The sequence below is a fragment of the Megalobrama amblycephala genome, linkage group LG10 (genome assembly GCF_018812025.1).
Source record: "Megalobrama amblycephala isolate DHTTF-2021 linkage group LG10, ASM1881202v1, whole genome shotgun sequence".
NCBI lineage: Eukaryota > Metazoa > Chordata > Actinopteri > Cypriniformes > Xenocyprididae > Megalobrama > Megalobrama amblycephala.
In genome coordinates, this window is record NC_063053.1 from 6,889,048 (window position 1) to 6,913,748 (window position 24,701).

The following is a 24,701-nucleotide window of genomic DNA, read 5'->3' on the forward strand; positions in this document are numbered from 1 at the left end:
AACTGGCTGATTCGCCTCACGCTCCCTGTCACGCGCTCTAAAGCCACCTGGAATTCTCAAACTTTTGTTCTCTGTTCAAGCAGCTGAGCGTTACATGTCAAAAGGTGATAGAAAAAAAACGAAAGATAAAGCAATGCTTTTCTTCGTGCATTAAAAACCATTCACACTAGCACTAGAAGACACAGTCATGCCTTCCTTTCGACTGACAGGTGGTTTTGGTACTTAGCTGAACTATCATGTGACGTCTGGTGAGCGAATATGGATCCTACCAGCTTTGAAGTTTAGCAGCAGAGTGCCGACCTTTAACCATCAATGCAAACCTGCAGTGCACACAGACCCCTGTAGAAGCCCAGGTATTTTTGGACATAGTTAAGAACACCAAATCTACACCCTCTCCTCCATGCCCATCACCTAGCGCCAGATAGCTCTCTACATTTATATGGTTGCTTTAGCAGTGCAAGGTTGTGACGTCCACCCGGGATTTATGGAAGGATAGTGGAGCGTTTGTTGCATCATTTCATCTTGGTGCGGACCTGCAGCAGCGTGGGGGTTTGCTCCATGATGCGTACGAGCAGCGTGTCGATGTAATCCTCTAGATCTCGGATCAGAAACTTCATCTTTTTTATCTCCGTCTCGCGCTTCTCCAGAAGAGCCCCTCGCTTCTCGTACTCCTCCCGCTCCTGCCTGAGCTCGGTGTCTCGCTGGATCAGCAAATTGACCAGCTCGCTGTGGTTCAGGTGATAGTACAAGCCCCCTCCCTCTACTAGAGGCTAAAACAAGAAAGACAAGCAAAGAATTACATCACAAGACTATTCTGAAGTTGAGGGAAAAAAAAGTCACTTCTGAATTATATTTTGATTTGTGATCATGGTAATGGATTTAAATGACAACTATTATAGTAGTAGTATTAGTACACTGTCAAACCTATTAACAGTCACTCAAATATTACTGAAAGTTTATTGCACTTAATAGAAAAAGTTAGGTGAACTCAATAACTTATTATAAGTAGAACTCAAAATGAATCAATCACAGCAGATTTCTAGTTCCCAGCATTTGCTTCAGACTCTGTAGAGAGAGTCAATGTTAAATTAAATGTTATTTTATGTGTTTTTGCACAAGATTAATGCAGGGCGAGATCTGTTTATTGTTATGTTGGAATTTAAAAGGGTTTCTTTCTGTCATGTCTGAGTTTTTGGGGGGTTACCATTGTGCTGAAGAGTTGAGCCTGCACTCTAAAAAAATTAATTCAGGGGACCTGTTACCACAACTTAAATAAATGCATGGTTGCAAGTAAAAAAAAAAAAAAAATCAAATTTATTGTTTTATTAAACCTTTTAAGTTGCAAATATTATTTTGTTGAGTTCTGTTGACATAAAAATCGTGTTACGGGGGGAAAAATACTCTTTTTTGGTGGGGTTCCCCTGGTAAAATTCGCATTCCAGGGGCTAAATATGATGTTATTTGGTGTCACTTCAACCTGCAGACATGAAAAATATCTCACGGCAACAGTGTTAAAGTAGCCCAATTACGCGGGAAAACCAGACTTGTCAACACTGCACATGTTAAGCATTAGCCTGCTAAGCAGCTAGCTAACTAGCAGGTAACTATAAGAGAGTAGAGTAAATTTTTTTTAATTGTTTTAATTAATTAAGTTGATTAATTTTTGAGTGAAGTTTAATTGTATTTTAGGAAATATTCTTTTAGTGAACTTAACTATAAGTTCACAGTACTCATAATAACTATTGATTTGTAAACTTTGAAGCAAAAAACTCTGAAGGTTTGAAGCAATCGGTTTCCTCAATTGAAATGATGAAACTTGTTGGGTTTTACAGTGTAGTAACTAGTAGTGCTCGTTTCATTTGATTAACAATTAAACATTAATTTTAGTACATTATTATTTACAGAATATTCATCAATTTTAAAAGCAAAAAATATATCTGAGCACGATATGTTTGAGCACACAAATATTTCAGCAAACATATTAAGTAGCACAATTGTTTTCAGCATTGATAAGAATGCAGCAAATCAGCATATCAGAATGAATTCTGAATGATCATGTGACACTGAAGACTGGAGTAATGATACTGAAAATCCAGTTTGGCCATTACAGGAATAAACAGAAAATAGAAATTTCACAATATTACTGCAATATTTCACATTTTTACTGTATTTTTGATCAAATAAATGCAGCCTTGGTGAGCATAAGAACGTGGGAAAATTATATCTAATACTTTTGATATATAGTGCAAAAATATAACTTTTACTCAAATAATGATCAGAGTAGGAAAAATGTATTTAGATGCCAATAAGGAGACATGACAAGTGAAAGCTGACAAAATGTTTTTGGGTTCATCAGTGTCAGTGAATTAAATGTGATCCATTTACTCAAATAACAGGTTTACTATCTAAAAAACCATAATGCTTCTTAATCATGTAGTACCTTCTTGTCAGCTTCTTGGTCTGAGTGGTGACTTCGTCCTGAGTGGATGGTGGATTTAAGCTTCTCTAGTACCGAGCGACCCTCTGACCTTTTCTCATCAGGGGGTGTCAATGGCTTCACTGGGTGTGGACTAAAAGACATTGACACGGTAAGATTAGACAGGGTAGAGGGCAGAAAAGAATGGTGGCAGCTTAAAATAAATCAATCAATTTATTCACAACAGCACACCATTTAAGATGTTTTCAAGAAAAGCTCTTAAGGCCCATTCACACTAATGACGATAACTATAACGATAAACATATAGTTCTAAAAATATCTAAAAATAAAATAACCTAAACTTAAACTTTAAATATTAAAAGAATAGCAGAGTCCACACCACAACTTTAACAATAACAGCACAGAGAAACAATATCACTGGAATTACTTTCAAAACGGTGTGTGGTGTGGACGCTAATGTAGTTATCGTTATAATTATCTTTAAAGTTATCGTTCTTGGTGTGATCAGCCTTTAGTTCAGAGACAAGGAGATCTCCTCTTGGACACAATAAATGTTGCATTCAGTCATCATCCAACAACCCCTCAGACTAGCTGTAGTAAGGTTAATCAAGCAAACAAATATGAAGGAAACAACTAAGCCACCGAAGTCACAGAAACTAAAATTTACTCAGCCAAGCTTCCTGTGGACCGAACCACACATCTCACTTGGTTGGACCGAACCACGCATATCACTCGCAGCTCACTTGGTTAACACCTGCTAATTGAAGTGAGGCTCCCCCATCCCAACTGTAGGATCCACAAGAGAGTGTGAGCCTATGTGTGATTGTCCATGGAGAAATCAGGAGACATGCTGCTACCACAAACAAATTAACACAAGAGAGAAGATGTGGATGAAGGGGAAAGAGTCTCCCTGCAACCCAAGAAAGTGAAGTGCATCGATTGCGAGTATATAATAAGACATCCCAAAAGACACCTTGCCCAACCCCATAACACTATTTTCACAAGAAACACCTTGCACCACATATCTAAAACAGGAAATCTGTAGTTACTGAAACTGGCAAGACTGTAGAAATTGTAGATGTATGTAGAAAATCAGTTTATGATGCTCTAGTCCATGCACAGTCCATCACCATAATAATTTCTAGCATGGATGGTCCATATGGTGGTCTTATCTCAATTACTCAATAAATGAGAATTATCAATTATCAGAATTACCAAAATTTCCACATGACTGCATCATTCATTTCTAGGAGTGGAAATGACCAGTTTCAGTAATTACAGATTTTACCTTTAAACATCATTGAAGACAATAAGATTTAAAGCTGAATGAAAGTGACTGGAAAGCCCAAGAAATTTCTAAAATATCTTCAGATGTGCCCATTAATGCAAGACCAGGACCTTGAGGATTTAACCTCGAACTCTCATAACAAATACAACAAAATTAATTGAGACCTCACCTGCCCTGGTGATCAAATGGTTGAGTTTTATCCTGAAGAAAAGGATTGTATGATGTAGTAGGCTGCATAGTAGGAAGAGGAGCAGCAAGTTCTGGACGTGGCAATGACTCCACTGAGGTAGGGGGAATTTTGGGAAAGGGGAATAGCTGGGGAAATGCATTAGTATCTACTGCTACATGTGGCGTTGAGGAAGCTACAGGTGAAAGGTCGAACAAAGAAGATGTAAAGTTAAGGCTACGATCATGCCTTGAAGCCAGCTTTGGCTGATCAAATAGTGAAGGTGCTGATGGATGGGGTAAAGGGGGCCAGTTTACTGGAAATAAGTCAGGTGTCTCAGAATCGTGAATAGCTGGGGTTGTCCACATTTCAATATTTCTGTCTAGATTCTCTGCAGATTCAGGGTTTGCAACTGAACTTCTACTAGTACAGTCAAGGTGCGTTTCAGTTGGCTGGGGTAGAAAGATGTTTTTCAGGTCAGAATCAGTTATGACAAGGTCCTGAGTGATACTGGAGGTTTGGTCTAATGTAAAATCGGATAGAAACACGTTGGGTTCAGTCAGCTGGGCTAAATGTAGGTTGCCCTCCGATACAATCCCAAAAGATTCAATATTATGGGATTCATCTTTTTGCACTTTTTGGGAATCGTTTTGTTTGGTTGGGCAGGTTTTACAGTCATTTACCAGACATGTTTCTCTATCTAACGGTGCAAGCTGAGCCTCAAGTTCTGCTATCATATCCGAGGTAATAACAATTGGCATCATATCTTTGGAAAAGTCGTTTTTCTCAACAATGTCCCTTGAAGGGTTGTGCTGTAGCATTGCTTCATTAAAATCTGACTTTATCATGTCAAACATTATGTTCTCAGAAGATGTATTGTGTGAGGGGGCCGATTTTTGTGTAAAGGTATGCGTTTCTGGCAGCAGGTCCAATAAGCAATTTCTCTGTGAAACATGTAGAGGGGATTCTTGAGAGAATTCTGGCTTTGGCAAGACCTCTTGAGATGGTTTAATGTTGTCTTCTATGACCTGATTTTGCTTACAAGCCATTTCTGGTACAGCCTTTACAGACGTGTCATCCTTTGGCATGGCATTAGAGATTTGGTTTGGCAAGGACTCAAATTTCTCTACAGACCAATCACGTTTGGGTTTCACATCCTGTGTGAGCTCTAAGCTAGGGGAAATTGAATCCTGCTGAGACACACAAGTAAGGTACTGGTCTGATTCTGCACTCTTGTACAAGCTGTGGAGGAGCACACTACCAGGCGAGAGCACAGTGTTTGGATCTGATGCATCCTCATGTGTCCCTGTTCTAATTCCAGTGGTGGGAAGGAGATGTCCTTCAGGATGTGCTGGCCCATTAGAATGCATTATTTCTTGCTCTTCACTGATGCTCTCGAGTAGATTACCTGTTAAGTCATTTTTGCATGGACTGGTGGGCAATTCACTGGCTTTCTGTTTGTCCTCCTGCATGTCTTTAGACATGGTTTTTGAGAGCCTTGGAGAGGAACTGCCATCAAATAGGTTCTCTGGAACAGAGTCTTTGATTTCAGAACAGATGTCTTTACTACTGACACTCTCTAAGAGACCATCTCCTGATTCATTCTGAAGCATGGTGTCCATAACTGCATCTGCTTTCTCTTCATTCTTCACTGGCAATGCAGCTGACACTAGGAAACTCTGTGCTGATTGAACATGAATTCTTGAAGGCTCAGTGGTTTCAACTAGGGACTTTCCACTTACTGCCACAGTTTGAATGAGTAAGGCATTCGATCTCCAAAATTCTTCATCAGATTGTATTATATTACCTGGAATGATGTCACTTTGTGGAGAATGACAGGGCTCAATAGACTGGTGGTCTGGGTCTCCACCTAGGGAATCAGATATCACAGTAGACTGTTCCAGGGTGTCACCTGAGCTGTTGTCTCTACAGAATGGCATAGGATCCTCATGGACTATCACAGACTCAATAACTGTAGCAGACTCAAGTGCTTCAGGCCTCTGTGATGTTTCAGGATTTACAGACACCCCCTCTGAGAACTCAAAGCAGATACCAGGAAGAAGGTCAACAGTATCTGCTTCTGATAATGATGGCTGTTTGACATCTGATTTGGCATTTTGTGAGTTTATGGACATCTTTGGGTGGTCTTCAAGAGTTGTGGCATCAGAACTGTCTTCATTCATGGAGCGGGATGACAGTGTAGGATAAGGGCATGCAAGTGTATTCAGTTCAGAAAATTCTAAACTGGAATTTTCTGGTAAAGAGATTTCGGATAAATTCATATCAAATTCTAGGAAGCCATGTGAACCATGATCGGTGAGGTCAGGCTTGTCAGAACTAGAGCAAACATCATTAACATCACTTCCTGAAACTTGAGATATCTCAGCAGCAGCAGTTTCCTTAGATGCCTCTACAGTACCTGCTGAAGCAGTTTGCCCTAAATCAGTTAGGTCATTTGTATCCGACACCATTAAGCCACCCAAAGCACCCGAGGGCTCTTGATTATTTGTTTTCAGAAGGAGAGCAGGGGGTGTAACTGAATCTTTTGTTTCATTCATCTCATCTGAAGGCTTCAGTCTGTCCTTGGCAAAATGTTCAAATTCATCCTTTTCTGTCTGTCCCTCGAAGTGAGAAATTAAAGGATCAAATGTAATATCCATTTGGGAAGGTCCTTGTTTGTTTCCAATCCTTAGCAAATCTGGGGTGGCATTACCACCAGACTGTGAGCTAAAGAGAGAGGGCAGATCAGGTGTTAAAGGAGCAGCAGAATGAAGCTCCTGAAAAAAAGGATTCTCCGGTGCAAGTGGGAGGAAGGGATTGGCCTCAGAAAAGGGTGGTAGAGAAGTGAAGGGATTATCGTGTTTGTCAGCCATACTCTGTGAAGGGTCATTAAAGGTCAAGGGTGCAATTGGACAGATTGTACTGGCACTCCAGTGTGACCGAGGAGACACCAGTGGGCTGTGAAAGGAAGGTATATACAGTGCACTTCATTAGTAACCGTGACCTCCATTAAACCCTTAATAACGGCGAGAAACAATGACGGCCAAGTGCAATGACCAGTGACCTTCACCATCGTAAATGCGAAATCCTTCAAACACCAATTGTGCACCATGCATTCCAAACAAAAAAGACGTCTGCTACAGGAAACTTCTAAATAGAATAGAAATTGTGTTGTGCTCACTATCAATAACACTATCATATTTCTCATAAAACCCATACTGTGGATAGTATGCTTGTTTTTTATTTATGTGATATCTTTATGACATTTTATGATGAAATGTGCAGCATATGCTGGAAATGCACATGATAATATACAATATGACAACTCCTCAATATGTTACAGTTGTATAAATATACAATTGCATACTGTATCAAATGTTGTTTAAAGAATTACCATGCAGTAGTGCCTTGTGATGTGGCAAGCAGTAAGACAGAGTAGAGCAGCCAGACACTGTTTTCTAAATACTATCCCAAGGTATGTAGAAACGCTGAGTTTGAAAAGGCCATAACAAATCACTGAACCGTATTAGAGGGGGAGGTGAGAGATAGGAAAAAAAAAGAAAGATTGAGCAAACAACAGACTTTTACAGACTGAAGTCTACACCCATATAGTTAAGTTCATACATAAACTAAATAACTTTTTGCTTCAAGCAAGAAAACATAAGAGAGCATGTGATTGGTTGGGGTATTTGACATGTTCCAGTAGCTAAACTTCAATGAAAATTCTATGAAATCATTTGAACTAGATGTCACAGAGTTAATAAAAACATGCTAGAAGCCAGTTGCTTAGGAAAAGATTAACAATAGTTGTGAGCTAAACTGCATTGTAAATGGTGATTTTCAAAAGAAAACTGTTTTTATGTTAGGTCAAGGCTTAATCTGTATCCATTTAATAGGTCATTAGCCATAGAGATTTAGTCTGTTATGGGACATTTCATGGGTGAATAATAACTTGATCAGCATAGATTATATTCTCTTTGAGGTCTATGTGTTTAAATCCGTTTATCTCACTCCCATCAGGATTTCAAGGGACTTTTTTCAAATTATTGCGGCCCAGAAACGACACTGCTGTTTGCAGAATTTTTGTGTTGTTTTGCATTGAAATCCCACCATAAATTATTATTACAGTAGAAGTGCAATTCCTGTAAATATGTTGTGCATAATAAATGAATATGCATTAATAAGTGCACACTGACTAGGCTCAACAATGAGTCAATATATTTGTTTCTTTTTGATCTTTGCATGATCAAGTAGCAAATTCCAAAAGGCGTTTTTGCATCTTTGACAGACGCAAATATGCAAATATCTGTGCTCAAATATGGCGCATTTCATAGGTTCATTCCAAATAATGTAAGCAACTAAATCCTGCTAAGAAGAGTCCTTCCTCAAGGCCATTAGCAAAGAGTACAGATGAATGTCATTTCAATAGAGAATATTTATGATAAGACAATCCGTATGACCATTTTAAGGGCTGAGGTTTTACTTGGAATTTCAAAACCCAAGACACAAATGAACAACATTGGAGGTAAAAGTGTTCTCCCGTTTTGTTTAACTAATGGGATTTAAAATAAAGTGTCAATGACGTCTTCGCACATGTACCAAATGTGAAGATACGAGATGTAATGCTGCTCTCTTCTGAGTAATCTCACTTCAAGTGCCCTACAGAGTGAGTACAACATAATGAAGCTCAACTGTGGAATTTGCTCCAAGACATCAGCAGGAAACTTCAACATGAGATTAATTTGGAATTCACAGATCTTAATTGGCTAATATTGCTTTCTTTTTTCCTCTCAAGTTTGCATTTTTTTTGCTAAAAAATGAAGATGTGACATAACTGAAAGCATTAGCAATTAATGCAGGGATTTCTTTATTTGCATTAATTTTTGCAATTGAAAATCCAATGGATTGGATCCAATTGCAATGGATGTTTATGAGCATGAGCATGCGTGTGTGTGCATTTTTGTTGACGCAGCATGAAGAGGCATTTCCCTGCTTTACAAAAACCCAAACCAAAGCTCTGAAAAAAATAGAACAGAGTGTGATTTACCATCACCAATGAAAAAAAGAAAATATTTACCAAACAATGGACAGAATACACACCTACAACAGAAACAAGAATGCAGTTATACTGGTTCAGGTCAGTGACAGATTTTAACTGACTGACTCCTCCCATTCATAGCGAACACAAACACTCCCACACACATTCAGATCCATCTGTCTACAATACAAAAATAGCACTTTCCGGTTAAAATTGACAAATCGAAGCTTGGTATTGAGGGAGAACGAGTGTGAAAGTGAGAGAGAGAGATGAAGAAAGTTAAAGGAAATAATTCAAGAGTTCAGGTTTCCAGGCAACACCTCCCTCTGCAGTGCAGATGCTGAAACTAAATCTACGGCTGTATGTCACAGCGTTCACACACATACACACACATGCACACGCACACGCACACACTTCTGTTTAGCATCTGTAACATAAATATGGCAAAAATAAGTTTACCTGGGTTTACTGTGCGAGTCCTTGGAGCTGAACCATCCTTTGTGTTTGACTTCCACAAGTGGTTGAGCATGTTCTGCTTCCTCTTTACTTATGATTGGTCCTTTCCCAGCCGAATCACCTCTCCCATGTGAAAACAGGCCCCTCCTTTTCTTGTTTTGAGTCTCTGTCTCTCCAGCAGGTATCACTGTTTCCATCACAGTCTCATCTGTGACTCTCCCAGCATGCTCTAATGCTGCTACAATGGCAGCTTTTTCTTCCTCTCCGGGTTTATCGAAGGACCAGCGGCGGCCATCCACAGGGCCGCCGTTTTGCTTTTCTTCCCCACGTCGAGAGAGGTTCTGCAGGGAGAGGGAGAGAGAGGAGCCCTTCTGAAGCACCCCGAGAGCTGGGAGTTGGGGCTCGTGCCTTGGCTTTGACTCAGGCTTGGATAGCCTGGTTTCTTCGGATTTCGGTTCAATTTTCTGAGGCTTAACTGGCAGCTTGGTTGCCTGTGGTTGACCTGACTGAGATACTGGTTTGGTTGACTCTCGTTGAGGTTGTTGTAGTATGAGTGACGGTGGGTGGTGAGTAAGAGGAGACGTTTCAACCGGATTCCCGTTCACGCACACTGAAGGAAGCAGAACTGGGGTGTCGTTCTCTGACGTCACAAAATGAGGCACTGGTAAGCTGATGTCATACATCACGTGTCTGACGGGAGAAACCTGTGGTGAGGGAGCCACTGTGTGTTCTGAAAGAGAAAGAGTTTTATTGTTTTCTTAAAGTCGCAATGTAACGGACAAAACAACATTTTTTTTTCCATGTGACACATTGAACAGATTATTGGAAAAAAAAAAAAAAAAAAAAAAAAAAAAAAAAAAAAGTAGGATGGGGACTTGATTGGATGAAGGCAGATCTGACTGCGAGTATGCAGTCGATTGTAAGAAAGAGACGGAGTTTAATCAGAATAAATGACTGGAGAGTCCAGCATACGTCACCAAAGATAAGTCTGCCATTTCACTGAAAGGTTGAGTTATGACATTAAAAATTACAAGTTTAAAAAAAAAAAAATTGAAACATGCACATGAATTAATAATTTACAATAAGATCAATAACATGCACTTAGAAAACAGACAATGAATTTCATTCAATTTCATGCCGACTTAATGGGATTTTTTTTTTTTAAGAAAATGAGGGATCAGTCTAATTTATTTTTTGTGGTACTTACAATATAAATAAATGAGGCCAATATTTAGAGGATTTAAAAGCAGAAATGTGAAGCTTATATTTTAAAGGTGCCCTAGATTCAAAATTTTAATTTACCTCGGCATAGTTGAATAACAAGAGTTCAGTACATGGAAAAGACATACATTGAGTTTCAAACTCCATTGCTTTCTCTTTCTTATGTAAATCTCATTTGTTTAAAATACTTCTGGAAAACACGCGGATCTCAACATAACACCGACTGTTACGTAACAGCCGGGGTGTACGCCCCAATATTTGCATATGCCAGCCCATGTTCCCAACATTATGAAAGGCATTAGACAAGGGCAGCCAGTAACGTCTGGATCTGCACAGGTGAATCAACAGACTAGGTAAGCAAGAACAATAGCGAAAATGGCAGATGGAGCAATAATAACTGACATGATCCATGATAGCATGATATTTTTAGTGATATTTGTAAATTGTCTTTCTAAATGTTTTGTTAGCATGTTGCTAATGTACTGTTAAATGAGGTTAAAGTTACCATCGTTTCTTACTGAATTCACGGAGACAAGAGAGCCATCACTATTTTCATTTTTTAAACACTTGCAGTCTGTATAATTCATAAACACAACTTCATTCTTTATAAATCTCTCCAACAGTGTAGCATTAGCCGTTAGCCACGTAACACAGCCTCAAACTCATAGAGAATCAAATATAAACATCAAAATAAATACTTTACTCACATAATTCGAAGCATGTATACAGCATGCATGACGAACATCTTGTAAAGATCCATTTGAGGGTTATATTAGCTGTGTGAACTTTGTAAATGTGCTGTAATATAATCGAGAGCTCGTGTGGCAGGGAGCACGCGAATTAAAGGGGCGGCGCGCTGAAAAAAATCAGTGCATAGTTAATGGTGCCCCAAAATAGGCAGTTAAAAAAATTAATTTAAAAAAATCTATGGGGTATTTTGAGCTGAAACTTCACAGACACATTCAGGGGACACCTTAGACTTATATTACATCTTGTGAAAAAGGCATGCTAAAATGCTAAAATGCATTTCAGAAAGAGGGCAATGTATAGAATGAGAAAAATGCATATAATTGTACACAGAACAGGTTAATAAGCAATTTCTACACTAAAATCATGTGAACATACTTATTATTTACGTTTTCTGGCTCAAGTACTTAAGCAGCAAGTATTTTAATGTTGCTTGCACTTACCTAAGACAGTATTGGGTAATATAAGGTAACTACATTAAGGTTAGGTTTAAGTTTTTCTGTAACCCACATTTTAGTTTAAAAAATAAAAACAGAGACAAGTTGAGATAATTTTTTATGTTGATTGAGTTAAATTTGTACTGAACCCAGAATATACCTCAAAAAAAAAAAAAAAACACCAAATTTTAATGTGCATACCTGGACTGTCTGCAGTCAGGTTGCTGCTGTTACTCGGAGAGTTGGACAGATCTGAGACCACCACACTGATTCCTGCTGTCGGGCTGAGGCTGCCGCCCCGCGATGAAGACTCGCTGCTCTCGGAGCCCAATGACGTGCTTGAGCGTGTGTCTGAAGACTTCCTCAACCTCCCACGCAGGAAAAAACTTCTCATCTTACTCCTCCGGACCTCCCCGCCTTCGTCGTCCTCGTAGTCTTCCTCGCCACCCCCATCACTCGGCAGCCGCCCCCGCACGCGTACCAGCGATCCGTATCCTCCAGCGACGATGGCAGAAGAGGAATCTTCTTCGTTAGAGCGCTTCTTAGCTCGCATGCGTTCTCTGAGCTTGTCGAATGCAGAGCGAGGTTTGTCCTTCATGGAAAGGTCGTACATGCTGGCCGTCAGGTTGTGCCGAGTGAACTGCACGGTCAACTGAAGCTCCCCTCTTTCCTTCTCCTTTTTGCCAGTTTTAGAATGCAGCCGGTGCCACCTATGAACAATAATGAGTAAAGAAAATGTTAAAGGGAGGCACAAATGATAGGAAGCGGAACTAGAGGCCAAAAGTGATGTTTGGATTCATTTTCAATGACCCTACAAGTTTAATTAAACCATCAAAATAAGAGGAAAATATTTTTAAAACATGAAGGAAGAACAAAACACTAAACTTGGTTAAGGTTTTTATAACCACACTGGACCCCTTTGAATTTCATTGTATGGACAGAAACAAAAAACATTTTTCAAAATAACTTATTTTTGTTCCACATAAGAAATTAAGTCATTCAGGTTTGAAATGACACAAGGGTGAGTAATGATGTCAAAACTTTCATTTCTGGGGTAACTATTCCTTTTAAAATGATTGATTTAGATGTTTATTTTTTTAAACGGGCCATTTATCGTTATAACATGAAAATAATTATCAGCTTTATTTATAATTTTAATATAATAATTTTATTATTTTAATATTAAACCGAAAAATGTCTGTGTCTTTTGGATTGGTGGAATTGTGAGAGAAACTTTATATTTGTAGCAGTCAATCCACTGAAGGTTGAAGAATAGATTAATTGATCTGATGTTCAAGGTTTTGCCAAGTGCCCTCTCCTCTACATTCACACGGTTTTCATTTTCTAACACAAATACACAAACTTTATGTTTGAACTCAAATGGTCAGATCAAATGGTCAAATGGTCTCCCTGCTAAAATTAATTGAGGATTTCCTGATCCCGAGTTTTTTCATGTAAACACACAAACACACACACACACACACACACACACACACACACACACATACTCAGACATGCTGACAAAGGCAGAGCTGGGACAAGGTCAGCTTTCTTCCATCAGCATTATTGCTTTTCTAGACAAGACAGCACACACACACACACACAAATAACGCAATTTTCTTATTGTTAGAAACTTGGCTGACACATTAAAAGAAAACAATTATCCAATTAACAGATGAACAGTTAGGCGGATCCACCCACACATGGATGTCCATTAATTATTCACATTAACTAATAAACACATTTGGCATTATTCCAGTGCACTTATGTTGCTATGGTAGCATCACATTGAAGTGACACTGGGATATGTTGTTTTATATTGCAATTAGTAAAGGTGATACATACATTAATTTTTTCAGTGTTAAAAATAGCTCCTCCTGTTCAAATTTAATATGCAAACACTACTATATGTAACTTCAATTCCATCAAAATCCATCCACATATATATAGTTAAAAGTGGAAGAATGTTTGGAAGGATGTTTCTTTTCTTGCCGAGTATATTTCACTTATAATTCATGTACATTGTACAACATGTAGACACATGCACATCGTCTCATTGGACTATGGATTGAAATGGGGGTAGTTTGATGTTCTGATGCCAAAGCAGATTAAAAAGATATCAGTGCATCTGGAAAACACAAATATTCACACATATGCACAAACAAAAAGACATATCAGTCTTGTGATGTCATGGCAAAGTATCAAAGACCACCAGCAAAATCACAATCTCTAACAGGAAATCAAACATTCTCTTTCTAGGTCATAACATCTACAGCATTTCTGACACCCTCGCTTTAAGCATGGAGCAAAGTCACTTCATCCAAAAATGAACACCCATGTCTCATAGATGTGCAAACTTATAACTCCATCTTTTCAATGTCCAATCATTGTTACCATGCCTTTTACGGTCTTTAAAATCCACCTATTTCTATATCATTTTAATTTATGCTAGGGCTGTGCGATATGACGATATATATCGTTACCATGAAATAAAATGTCTATCGTTAGAGATTTTGCTATGTCGTATATATCGTAGTATGTAAATATATTGCACTATTGACACTTCAGAGTGATGAAATGCATGACTGAGAATATAAAGAGCGGACGTGCTTGATGTTAAAAGAGTTAGAAGCGCAATATATCCTGAAAAGGAACGCGGTGCAGAGCTCGTGCTGACTGGTACACTGCCAAAGTGCGCGCATGAAACCTGCCTCTCTTTTAGAAGGCAATCGTGAATTAGAGACGTGCTCGATGTTAAAGTGTATTAAGCACAATAAATAGGGGTGGGCGATATACTGGTAGACACGATTAGCCTGTAGAAATTTGTCTGGTAGAGATTTTGTACGATCATCTCTGTTGCAAGAGGTTGCTATGCTGCGCGGTCACGAAAGTTTATAATTTGCATGAGTTTTTAAGCATTGTGGTTTAAAAACAAGTGGTTTTAAGACGTTTAAGTAAAGACTATATATTGTTTTTTATACCTTTGATTACTTTATACATGTTTTAGTACTATTTCGCCAGTCTTTGTTCTATTGTAGTTGTTTTCTTTGCTCTTTATCACAGTTTATTTGTATTCAGTAAGCTTGAAAGTTTTTAATCTAGTATTTATTTTTTTAATTATATTAAAATTAATTCTAATTATGAAATATCAATGATATGGAAAATTTTGATATCATAAAAATCTTATTTAAAGCAAAAATAACTAACTAGCCTATATTGTGATATATATCGTTATCGTGATATAAAATTACCCAAATGGTGATATAAGATTTTGGTCATATCGCCCAGCCTTAAAGGTGCCCTAGAACCAGTTTTTACAAGATGTAATATAAGATGTCCCCTGAATGTGTCTGTGAAGTTTCAGCTCAAAATACCCCATAGATTTTTTTTTATTAATTTTTTTAACTGCCTATTTTGAGGCATCATTAACTATGCACCGATTCAGGCTGCGGCCCCTTTAAATCGCGCTCTCCCTTTATAAAGATTTATAAAGAATGAAGTTGTGTTTGTGCGTTATACAGACTGCAAGTGTTTAATAATGAAAATAGCGACGGCTCATGACTCCGTGAATACAGTAATAAACGATGGTAACTTTAACCACATTTAACAGTACATTAGCAACATGCTAACGAAACATTTAGAAAGACAATTCACAAATATCACTAAAAATATCATGTTATCATGGATCATGTCAGTTATTATTGCTCCATCTGCCATTTTTCGCTATTGTTCTTGCTTGCTTACCTAGTCTGATGATTCAGCTGTGCACAGATCCAGACGTTAATACTGACTGCCCTTGTGTAATGCCTTGAACATGAGCTGGCATATGCAAATATTGGGGGTGTACATATTAATGATCCCGACTGTTACGTAACAGTCGGTGTTATGTTGAGAATCGCCTGTTTTTCGGAGGTCTTTTAAACAAATGAGATTTACATAAGAAGGAGGAAACAATGGAGTTTGAAACTCAATGTATGTCTTTTCCATGTAGGCATACTGAAGTTTTGTTATTCAACTATGCCAAGGTAAATTCAATTTTTGATTCTAAGGCACCTTTAATTTATGCATAGTTCCTTTGAGAAACCACTAATTTATTACCAACTAATGAACATTATTACGACCTACATATATATAAAATATATTGACAACCTTCTCAAAGCAAGAATCACAGCCAATAAGTTGTTAGTGGTGTTTGCTAAAGGGAAGCATCACTATATTTATACATAAATATAAATATATATTTCATATATAAAGAGACAGATGACAATCCCCATTCACAGAGATCTGTGCCCTGTCCAAATACCCACACTTGCGGTCTTGGCCACTTGAGAGCTTGTGCACGTGACAGGAAGTAAGTGCGCAAGACTGTGCCATGTCTTAAAAATGCCCAAGTGCAGTCCCCTTAATACACACTAAACCCACACTATCTTGAATACCGCTTCTGAGCACTATTCAAGGTTAAGCATATCCCATCATGCATTATGTTCGGGAGTTCACGTGCCCCAAAATCGCAACATTCCACTGTAAGTTAAATTAATTCGATATTACATATAATTTGAGGGTAAAACAAAGTGTTGCAAATTTTGGTGCAAATATGGGTAAGGTATGTGTATTTTGTACAACATTTTCAACATTTTGCTTTTTATCACTTAATTAGAAGCACCTCAATTTTAAAATTTTGCCTTCTGTTAGTTACATAGTGACCACTGAACAGACATTCAGATGTTTATTTTAAAATGCAAAGTATTTAAACTAAAAAAAAAGAGCTGTAAACTTGCATTTTTCGCAACACTATAAGTGTGTCCCATTGGGTAATCAAAAGTTCTAAACAGACTTGCGGTCTTAACACCTACTTGAACACTAGTGCCAAATACAGGAAATATGGCATGCAAGTAGAGAAGTGGTCAAGTGCAAAGATCGCAAGTGTGGGTATTTGGACAGGGCACTGCTAAAACGATTAAAAATGCTGTATTCAACTGCCAGGCCAGTATTGGCAATATCACTTTGTAAAGAAACACTACACACCTATAGACTGAGCACATAATATGCATGCGCATGACATCACCATTTTCACAAATTTGTTTGAGACATTAATGATATCTTTTTTAAACTCTTGCACTTTGAAACCTGTTTTCAAAAGTTTGAGTTTTCAGGCCCCCAAAACACCATTGTCGTGTAAATTAACGGCCAGAACGCATTAAAAGTTTTCAGTTTTTTTAGTTGAAAACAGTGTCGTGAAAACAGCCTCTGAGTTAATGTTAATCTCAGCATTTAACACATTTTTAAATCAAAAGTTGATCTTGTTAACATTAGTTAATCCACTGTGAACTAAAATGAACATGGACATTTTTTATTGTCTTTAAATGTCTTTCTTAAATGTAAGTGTTGTTTGTTATATGTTGTATGCCTTGAATCAGGAAATAAACTGGTTAAAACTGGTTAAATTATCAACTGGTTAATAAATGCTGTAAAAATATATTTTTCATTGTAAGTTTTCATTAACCAATGTGAACAAATGAGACCTTATAGTAAAGTGTTACTGACATTTCAAAGAAAAAGTGTACAAATGTAAATGCATAAAATGTGAACTAAATAAAACCTCCATTTTTACTTTAACTTAACTGTAAGAGTAAAACCTTCTACAAAATACCTTTTCTGCAAAGTTTCTTAAGTTACAAGAGGTATTATGTACAGTACTCAGCACAACGGTATGCTCAAACAATGCCTGGTCAACTAAGCAAAAGAAAAGCAACATGAACCTAGTAAACTAGAAATTAGTGACTAAATATTTTGTCTTCTCTTACTCTTTATTAAGAACTTTGCGTGGTGGTTGAAGTGCAAAATGTAACTTTGTGTCTTTGAAGAGCTTTAAGATTCAAAAACGTCTAGTCAGCAAGTCAAATCAGTCTTTTGTTTTCTTTGTAGCATCTATGGTAACTACACCACACCAATGAGCCCAAAACACCCACTATTTCCAGTATCAATGTGAATAACCCAGATTCAGAGCTACAATCATTTCACCTCTGAGGTGAGCAGCAAACTCTTGCCCAGTGTGGTTAGATGTGGCCTTTATTACTCAGCATCCAGCAGAACTGGCTCTTTCACAGTGTGGTCCTTTCAAAAAAAAACTCTGTACATGGATGGAAACACTTTTTATACTTCTATCAGCACCAAGTATAGAAAACTCACATCTGATGGATTGAATTCTGAATAAATGTTTTAATCGTGAAATGCAGAGTCAAGAGTGATCTAATCGTTAGGTCTTACAATGGTAATTTGTCAACCCACACACTAACTACATGATTCATCTAACTACCCGACTCACCCCACCTACACAAACAAGGGGATATACCAACACTCAATCTGGAAATCACCAGGAAACAAGAAGTGAGCATCATATTCAGCAAATATTAAACCCTCAGTGTCAACATTTAGTGCACTTTTAGTAAACTGAAAGTAGAGGTCTACAACCCCACCCAAGCCTGGTGGGTTTGGGCCAGGCTCAAGTATTCTTCCATGCATAACTTTGGGTTTGTGTCAGCTGATGAGTTGGACTAAAACATAAATTTCTTTGCTCTGCTGAACACAAAAGATGATATTTTGAAGAATATGGTAACTGTAAATATGGTAAGCAGATCATTGACTTCAATAATTTGGGGAAAAAAATACTACGGAAGTCAATGGGGCTCATCAACTGTTTTTTATTTTGTGCTCAGCATAACAAAGAAATTCATACAGGTTTGGAACAACTTAAGGGTGAGCAAACGACGACAGAATTTTTATTTTTTGGTGAACTATCCCTTTAAGGCTACAGTTTAATGCCTGTGTGTACCTTTCATTGGGATCAGTGAACAGTTACAAAATAATTATCAGTGTGTCACATGACCTACTCAAGGTATTACCTACTCTTTTCTTATTTAAAAGGTTTTTAAAAAAGGGACTGCTTCATGTAAGTTGAAGACATAATTTCTGGTTGCATTTTAACAGAAGTGATACCGGAAGAGCTAGAGAGCAGCACTGAAGGACCTCTATACAGTATAATACAAATAAATTATTTCTTTTTTGCTGGCCAGTTACAGGAAATGGGGCGTATACTGTGAATAAATATCTCACAGCTGTATTGTTAGAATCTAGATACAATGTAGAGCCTCACTCACCCACAACCCACCCATCAAACACATAAATATATGCTCCACACACATGTTAAAATGCATCCTAAAGCACTTCCTTTGCATGCTACAGTGAAACACATACGGTTTTAGCCTCAGGATGAATGAGAAATGTTTAAAAATGTATCAATAAGTGAAGCATGGAGTCATCATGCTCCACTGGTCTTATCAAACGTCCATCTTGAGCTATTCTGAGCTTCTGGCATCTGTTATCTAAGTGCCACAGATGCTTTTGTTATTGTTTAAAAATTCTTGTGTAGGACAATATCTTAATGTGAGTGAACAACGGGCATGGCAACATAGCTGACAATTGGTCCTGCAATGTGACAAATGTTTTTTGTAAGTATAAAAAATGCATTTTAAAATGGTTTGAGATGCTACATCACAATGCAGTACACTGTTGTCAATGCAATGCATTTTATTTTATTAGGAAACTTATATCTTAACCACCTTTAAGTCACTAAGATTCTTGCATAACCGAAAGAAGAGGTTCTCTGAATTCCCTTTTATTTTGTTATGGATCTTGCTTGATGGACTTGTGAAGCCAACCTGATCTCAAGAGAAAAAAATATTGCTATTTTACGAGGTGACGATTTTGCATTAATGTGTACGAAGTGAACATAAAATCTTTAGAAAAAAGCATGAAAGTCTACACCTAACCCCACCCTTAAACACAACCATCACTGATGATTGCGCAAATTCATACAAATTAGCCACCAATTCACCAAAATGTGAAATAGTTACAAACTGGCATGAGATTGTGAAGCACACAAAAAGGGGGTAAAGAGCCCTGATGCACCAGGTAGAGGCAGCACATGACCCAAGCCTTCATTTTCCCTCTTGTGCCTCAATCTTACATAATCAGAAAGCTGACAGAGCAAAGCTAGATGGTTCATATGCATAAGAAATTATACATTCCACACTTTGTACACAACTTTAGCTCCCTGAATCAGATGAAAAACACAGATCAAGCGTTTCTCAACACTGATCCTGGACGCCCTCTAAGACTAAGAGTTCACACTGTCAGTCCAAATCTGATTATTTGTGTATCCGAATGGAATCTGATCTAAATGATTAACTGTCCACACTGTGTATCACAACCATTTAGATCCGCAGCATTATTTCGTTTTCCGGAATAGCCTTTCTGCGTTTGTTTCTATTGAAATGGCGTTGCATTAGTAGGCCTATGCCAAACACAACATGGAGTTGTTTGCAATGTTGTCTTAAAATATGACAACGTAGCCACGGCACTGGACTACTACATCTAATGAAGCAGTGGCAGAAACAGTCTCTGCCAGTCTCAAAATTCAAAGAGGTGTGTGGACCAGGCCGACTAGCAGTGACTGGTGGACTTCACTGGACCACGGAGATGTCTCCATTATATTATAATTTACTGTGTAACACAGACAACACAACCAACCTTATTTCTGTAATGACATCTGACGTATTTATGTGCCGTGAGAAAGAGAAATGAGAAAAAAGCTAAGCTAAGCAAACAGAACGGTCAGGATGAAACAGATTTCCAGAAATGAGATTTGAATAGGATTTCAAACCACGTATGAATGTAGCTTGAAACTGATTTGTAAAAAATAAATGTGATTTTTTTTGCCATTCACACTTGCTAAATCTAATCAGATTTCAATCTTGATATGCAAAAAAATTGGATTTGGACTGAGTCTGAACAAGGCTTAAAGGGTTAGTTCACCCAAAGATGAAAATAATGTCATTTATTACTCACCCTCATGTCATTCTACAGCCTTAAGACCTTCATTCATCTTCGGAACATAAATTAAGATATTGTTGATGAAATCCGATGGCTCAGTGAGGCCTCTATTGAGAGCAAAGTCATTCAAACTCTCAAGGTCCATAAAGGTACTAAAAACATATTTGAAACAGTTCATGTGAGTTCAGTGGTTCTATCTTAATATTATAAAATGACAAGAATACTTTTTGTGCGGCAAAAAAAAACAAAATAAAGACTTTTCAACAATATTTAAATGGGCCGATTTCAAAACACTGCTTCAGAGCTTTACGAATCGAATCAGTGAATCGGAGCGCCAAAGTCACGAGATTTCAGCAATTTAGCCGTTTGATAGGAGATCCGAATCACTGATTCGATACAAAAGATTCATAAAGCTCAGAAGATTCATGAAGCAGTGTTTTGAACTCTGCCCATATAGATATTGTTGAAAAGTCATTATTTGGGGTTTTTTTTGGCGCACAAAAAGTATTCTTGTCGCTTTATAATATTAATATTGAACCACTGAACTCACATGAACTGATTCAAATATGTTTTAGTACCTTTATGGACCTTTAGAGTTTGAATGGCATTGCTCTCAACAGACGCCTCACTGAGCCATCGAATTTCATCAACAATATCTTAATTTGTGTTCCGAGGATGAACGAAGGTCTTACGGCTGTAAAACGGCATGAGGGTGAGTAATAAATGACGTTATTTTCATTTTTGGGTGAACTAACCCTTTAACACATTTAGGATGTTTTACTTATGGGACACACCCATTTCTAGTCTTGGAGCCTCTACTAATGAGCTCAGGAGTTGTGTTTGATGAGGAGGATTCAAAATGTGTATGAGACCCCCAGGAACAGGAATGGAAAACACCAAGGAAAATTCCCCTACTTTCCTCAGTCAACATCCAGGCCCACTTAAAAGAGGGCGTGACTGCAGAGGAACAGATTGCAGCAGTCTGAGTAAGACATTTCCGACTGGGCTAATGGCACATATTAATCCTGATTCCTTCAGCCACAGTAAAAAAGTCAGAACAGCTCCTTCAAACTGATACTAATAACAACAACACTGAATAAATACATTTAAACAATAAATGCAATGACAAACTTACTCGTTTTTCATGCATTTCCGATCCTGGAAGGCTTTATCCACCGGTATAACAGCCTGGCCCAGGAACCCATCTAGTCCTATGAGAGCACGGTGCATAACGGTGAGGGTCAAGTCGGCACTACCGGGTGGGTACGCGTCTCGCCCTCCCTCTTCCAGGATCCCCGGCAGCAGCTCGAACGAGCATTCCTCGCCCCATTCCGGATCCGTAGTCTTCTCCATCACACACGTGGAATATTTCTCCTTTCCCAGCTGGATGATGGTGTAAACATCGCTGGTGCCGTGTTTACCCTTCGCGCGCAGCCCTCGGGCCCGTAGCACAGTTACCTGCACGTGCGTTGGCACCCATCGCTGCTCCTCTTCACACTTCACCAAGGACATGCTCACCGGTGCACCGCACACGGACACATAGACAGTGGGGCAGCTGATAACGGCTGTTCTCCCGGTCGAGCGTCGCTTAGTAACCGCCAGCCTATCGTCGTGGTCCACAGCAAAACATTTTTAAGATTCAGCGCGCGTGAGTCGTCGAGCCGCCCACGATGAAGTGGCTGGTTTGTGCTCGCGCGCCGGGGTGGATCGTTTGTCCGGGTCGGGCGGACAGCTTTCCCTCTGCGGCGTTATAGCCACCGTGCAGACCGGTCCACCGACGTCACTGCTTTATCCTCTCCGCAGGACAAGGAAGTGACTGTAGCGGTACCCGGACTACAGCATGCTGCATTCGCGTTGCTCTAAAACACACGTTCTCTCGTGTTCATTTTAGAAAAGCAGTTTCACTTTGCAACCTCAGATTAAATAAACTGTCGTTCGTTGTCGAACTTTATGCTAAAATAACGTATAGGCGAGCTATCCTGCGCGAGAATCCGAAAACGATGACATAATATTGCAGATACGGGGATGCGCGGACTTTAAACCGGGAAGATGCTGGTACAGGGCAGGGCTTTAACCCTCATGTTGTCTTGAGAAACTTCACCCACCTGGGAGCCTCTTGAAAATTTTGGGCCACATTAAAAACCATTAAAAATTCATGATTTTTTGATTAGGGCGCAAATAAGGGTCATAGGCTTTTGCCTTTAAGGAAAAAGGGACATGTTAAAAAATGTTTTTGTTGTTGAAAGTTAAAACTAAGAAAATAAATAACTGAATATTGATGGAGAGACACAATCTTTATAAAAAGAAATGTTAAAAAGACTCAACTTTGGCACTGGGTGTTTCTCTTCCTGGTTTATTTCAATCATTTTATAATATCAACTTATGTATTGTACCTTCAGAACAGTGTATATTTTAGTTCATGCATACTTCACAAATAAATCTAATATGAATACACATTGCACATTTATCACAACAAATCATTCCCTCTTAACTGATGCAAAACCATGTATTTATTCATTTATTGCAGCACATTGTTGTTGTTGTTGACCACAGGGCCTTTAGCTCCATTGTACTATATCATCAGAATTTCTCATCAAATTTCATACTTTTTTCTATCACCTTGGATATTTATAGCTGATAAGATGTTGAAGATGAAAAAAAATCCCCAGTCTATGCCATGGTAAATAGTAGGCTACTGCCTGAGCCAAAATGAGGGTGTTAATGCTTAGAGATAGCTCACTATGAGGAGCTGACACTTGGACATGTATTTTTAGGTTTAACACAACTAAGATTTCTGTTAAACTATATATTGATATAAAGCTATTCTAATGATATACATCTAATAAAATGTTTAAGGATAGTTTTAGATGGAGTTTAGTGTATCTTACCACCCTACTGGACATTTCATAATATTAAGCAATTTTTAGACATTGTTCCTATCATTCCATTCCACATAAACATTGCAAATGTAATTATTAATATAAACTAACCCTTTACCTAGCTTACAAAGTTGAAAAATGTCTTACTTCCTGTTGGGGTCCTGATTAGCAGCATCAAGGATCCCTAAGAGATTGCCTACATCAAAAAAGTATTTTTGATGACAAATTTTGACATATTCAAGCTGATACTTAAGCTAGTCCCAGACTAAAATGCATGTTTGAGCTGTCTTAACTGAAAGCAACTTGCACTGATATATCTTAAAATATGTCAGAGCCATTGTTTTGTCTCAAGATGCACACCAGTAATGTTTTTTTCTAGGATATGTTTCTAAAAGCTACTTAAATACCCTAATTGAAAGAAGGCTTAATCCTGACTTACCCTGAGCCCTGTCTGTGAAACCAGGCCTTAATGTGTAATATGAAATATAAGGTAAAATGAATGACCAGCCATTTTTGAAAATAGACCCCAATCAAATAATGCCAAATAATTTAATACTTCTATTGTTGATCTTCATATGCTTGAATATTATACAGTTCATAAGGAGGACAGCACATGACCACATTTTACTTAAGATTAATAAACAATAAAATGAAAAACAACGAATCCTCTGTTTACACCAAGGTATAAAATAGTAAAAAAGTAGATGGTATATTTACAGTGTAAATAGTTGTAGATACAGTTTGCACCATCATGTTTGCACTAGTGATAGATGATATTCACACAAAGTATAAACAGAAGTAAGTAACATGCTATTTGTACTGAGGTTACATTGTTTGAGCAATGGTTGGTGGAGTTTGTAATAAGAGTCTTTGCATAAGGTTTATTTGCAGTTAACACACTTTAAAGCCATGAGAATTTAAGCAATGGCCAGTCATGAAACGGAAACCTGTTGTCAGGCCTCTGAGTTTGAAGCAATGCACTAAAATAACAATTTCCTCTGATGTGGAAAACACATCAACCACAACTTCGAAGGGTTAATTCTGTCATCATTTTTCACCCTCATGTCACTCTACACCCATAAGACATTCATTTATGTTTGGAACACAAATTAAGATATTTTTAATGAAATCAGAGATTTC

General features: G+C 38.1%; 1 protein-coding gene across 2 annotated transcripts; it reads right to left on the bottom strand.

Annotated features, from left to right (window-relative positions):
* Positions 1-337: 337 nt before the first annotated feature.
* Positions 338-23,740, bottom strand: rab11fip5a (RAB11 family interacting protein 5a (class I)). Of its 2 annotated transcripts, none has more exons than XM_048204198.1 (6): positions 23,680-23,740; positions 11,992-12,500; positions 9,389-10,115; positions 3,895-6,618; positions 2,441-2,570; positions 338-770 (listed from the first exon to the last, which is right to left on the bottom strand). In XM_048204198.1, the coding sequence occupies exons 2-6, from the start codon at positions 12,401-12,403 to the stop codon at positions 513-515; spliced, it is 4,251 nt and encodes a 1,416-aa protein (XP_048060155.1). In that variant the 5' UTR covers positions 12,404-12,500; positions 23,680-23,740; the 3' UTR covers positions 338-512. The 2 variants fall into 2 exon arrangements, with proteins under 2 accessions (XP_048060155.1, XP_048060154.1); XM_048204197.1 differs by lacking the exon at positions 23,680-23,740 and adding an exon at positions 21,818-22,785.
* Positions 23,741-24,701: the final 961 nt, after the last annotated feature.

What these genes read in the sequence shown, in the direction of transcription:
- rab11fip5a (XM_048204197.1), bottom strand. Translation starts at nt 22,194, where the DNA reads ATGTCCTTGGTGAAGTGTGAAGAGGAGCAGCGATGGGTGCCAACGCAC. An exon ending in CCTGACTGCAGACAGTCCAG is followed by an intron (nt 10,116 to 11,991) that starts GTATGCACATTA and finishes TTTCTCTTTCAG; the next exon opens with AACACACAGTGGCTCCCTCA. An exon ending in GACTCGCACAGTAAACCCAG is followed by an intron (nt 6,619 to 9,388) that starts GTAAACTTATTT and finishes CTCTCTCTTTAG; the next exon opens with CTCACAGTCTGGTGGTAATG.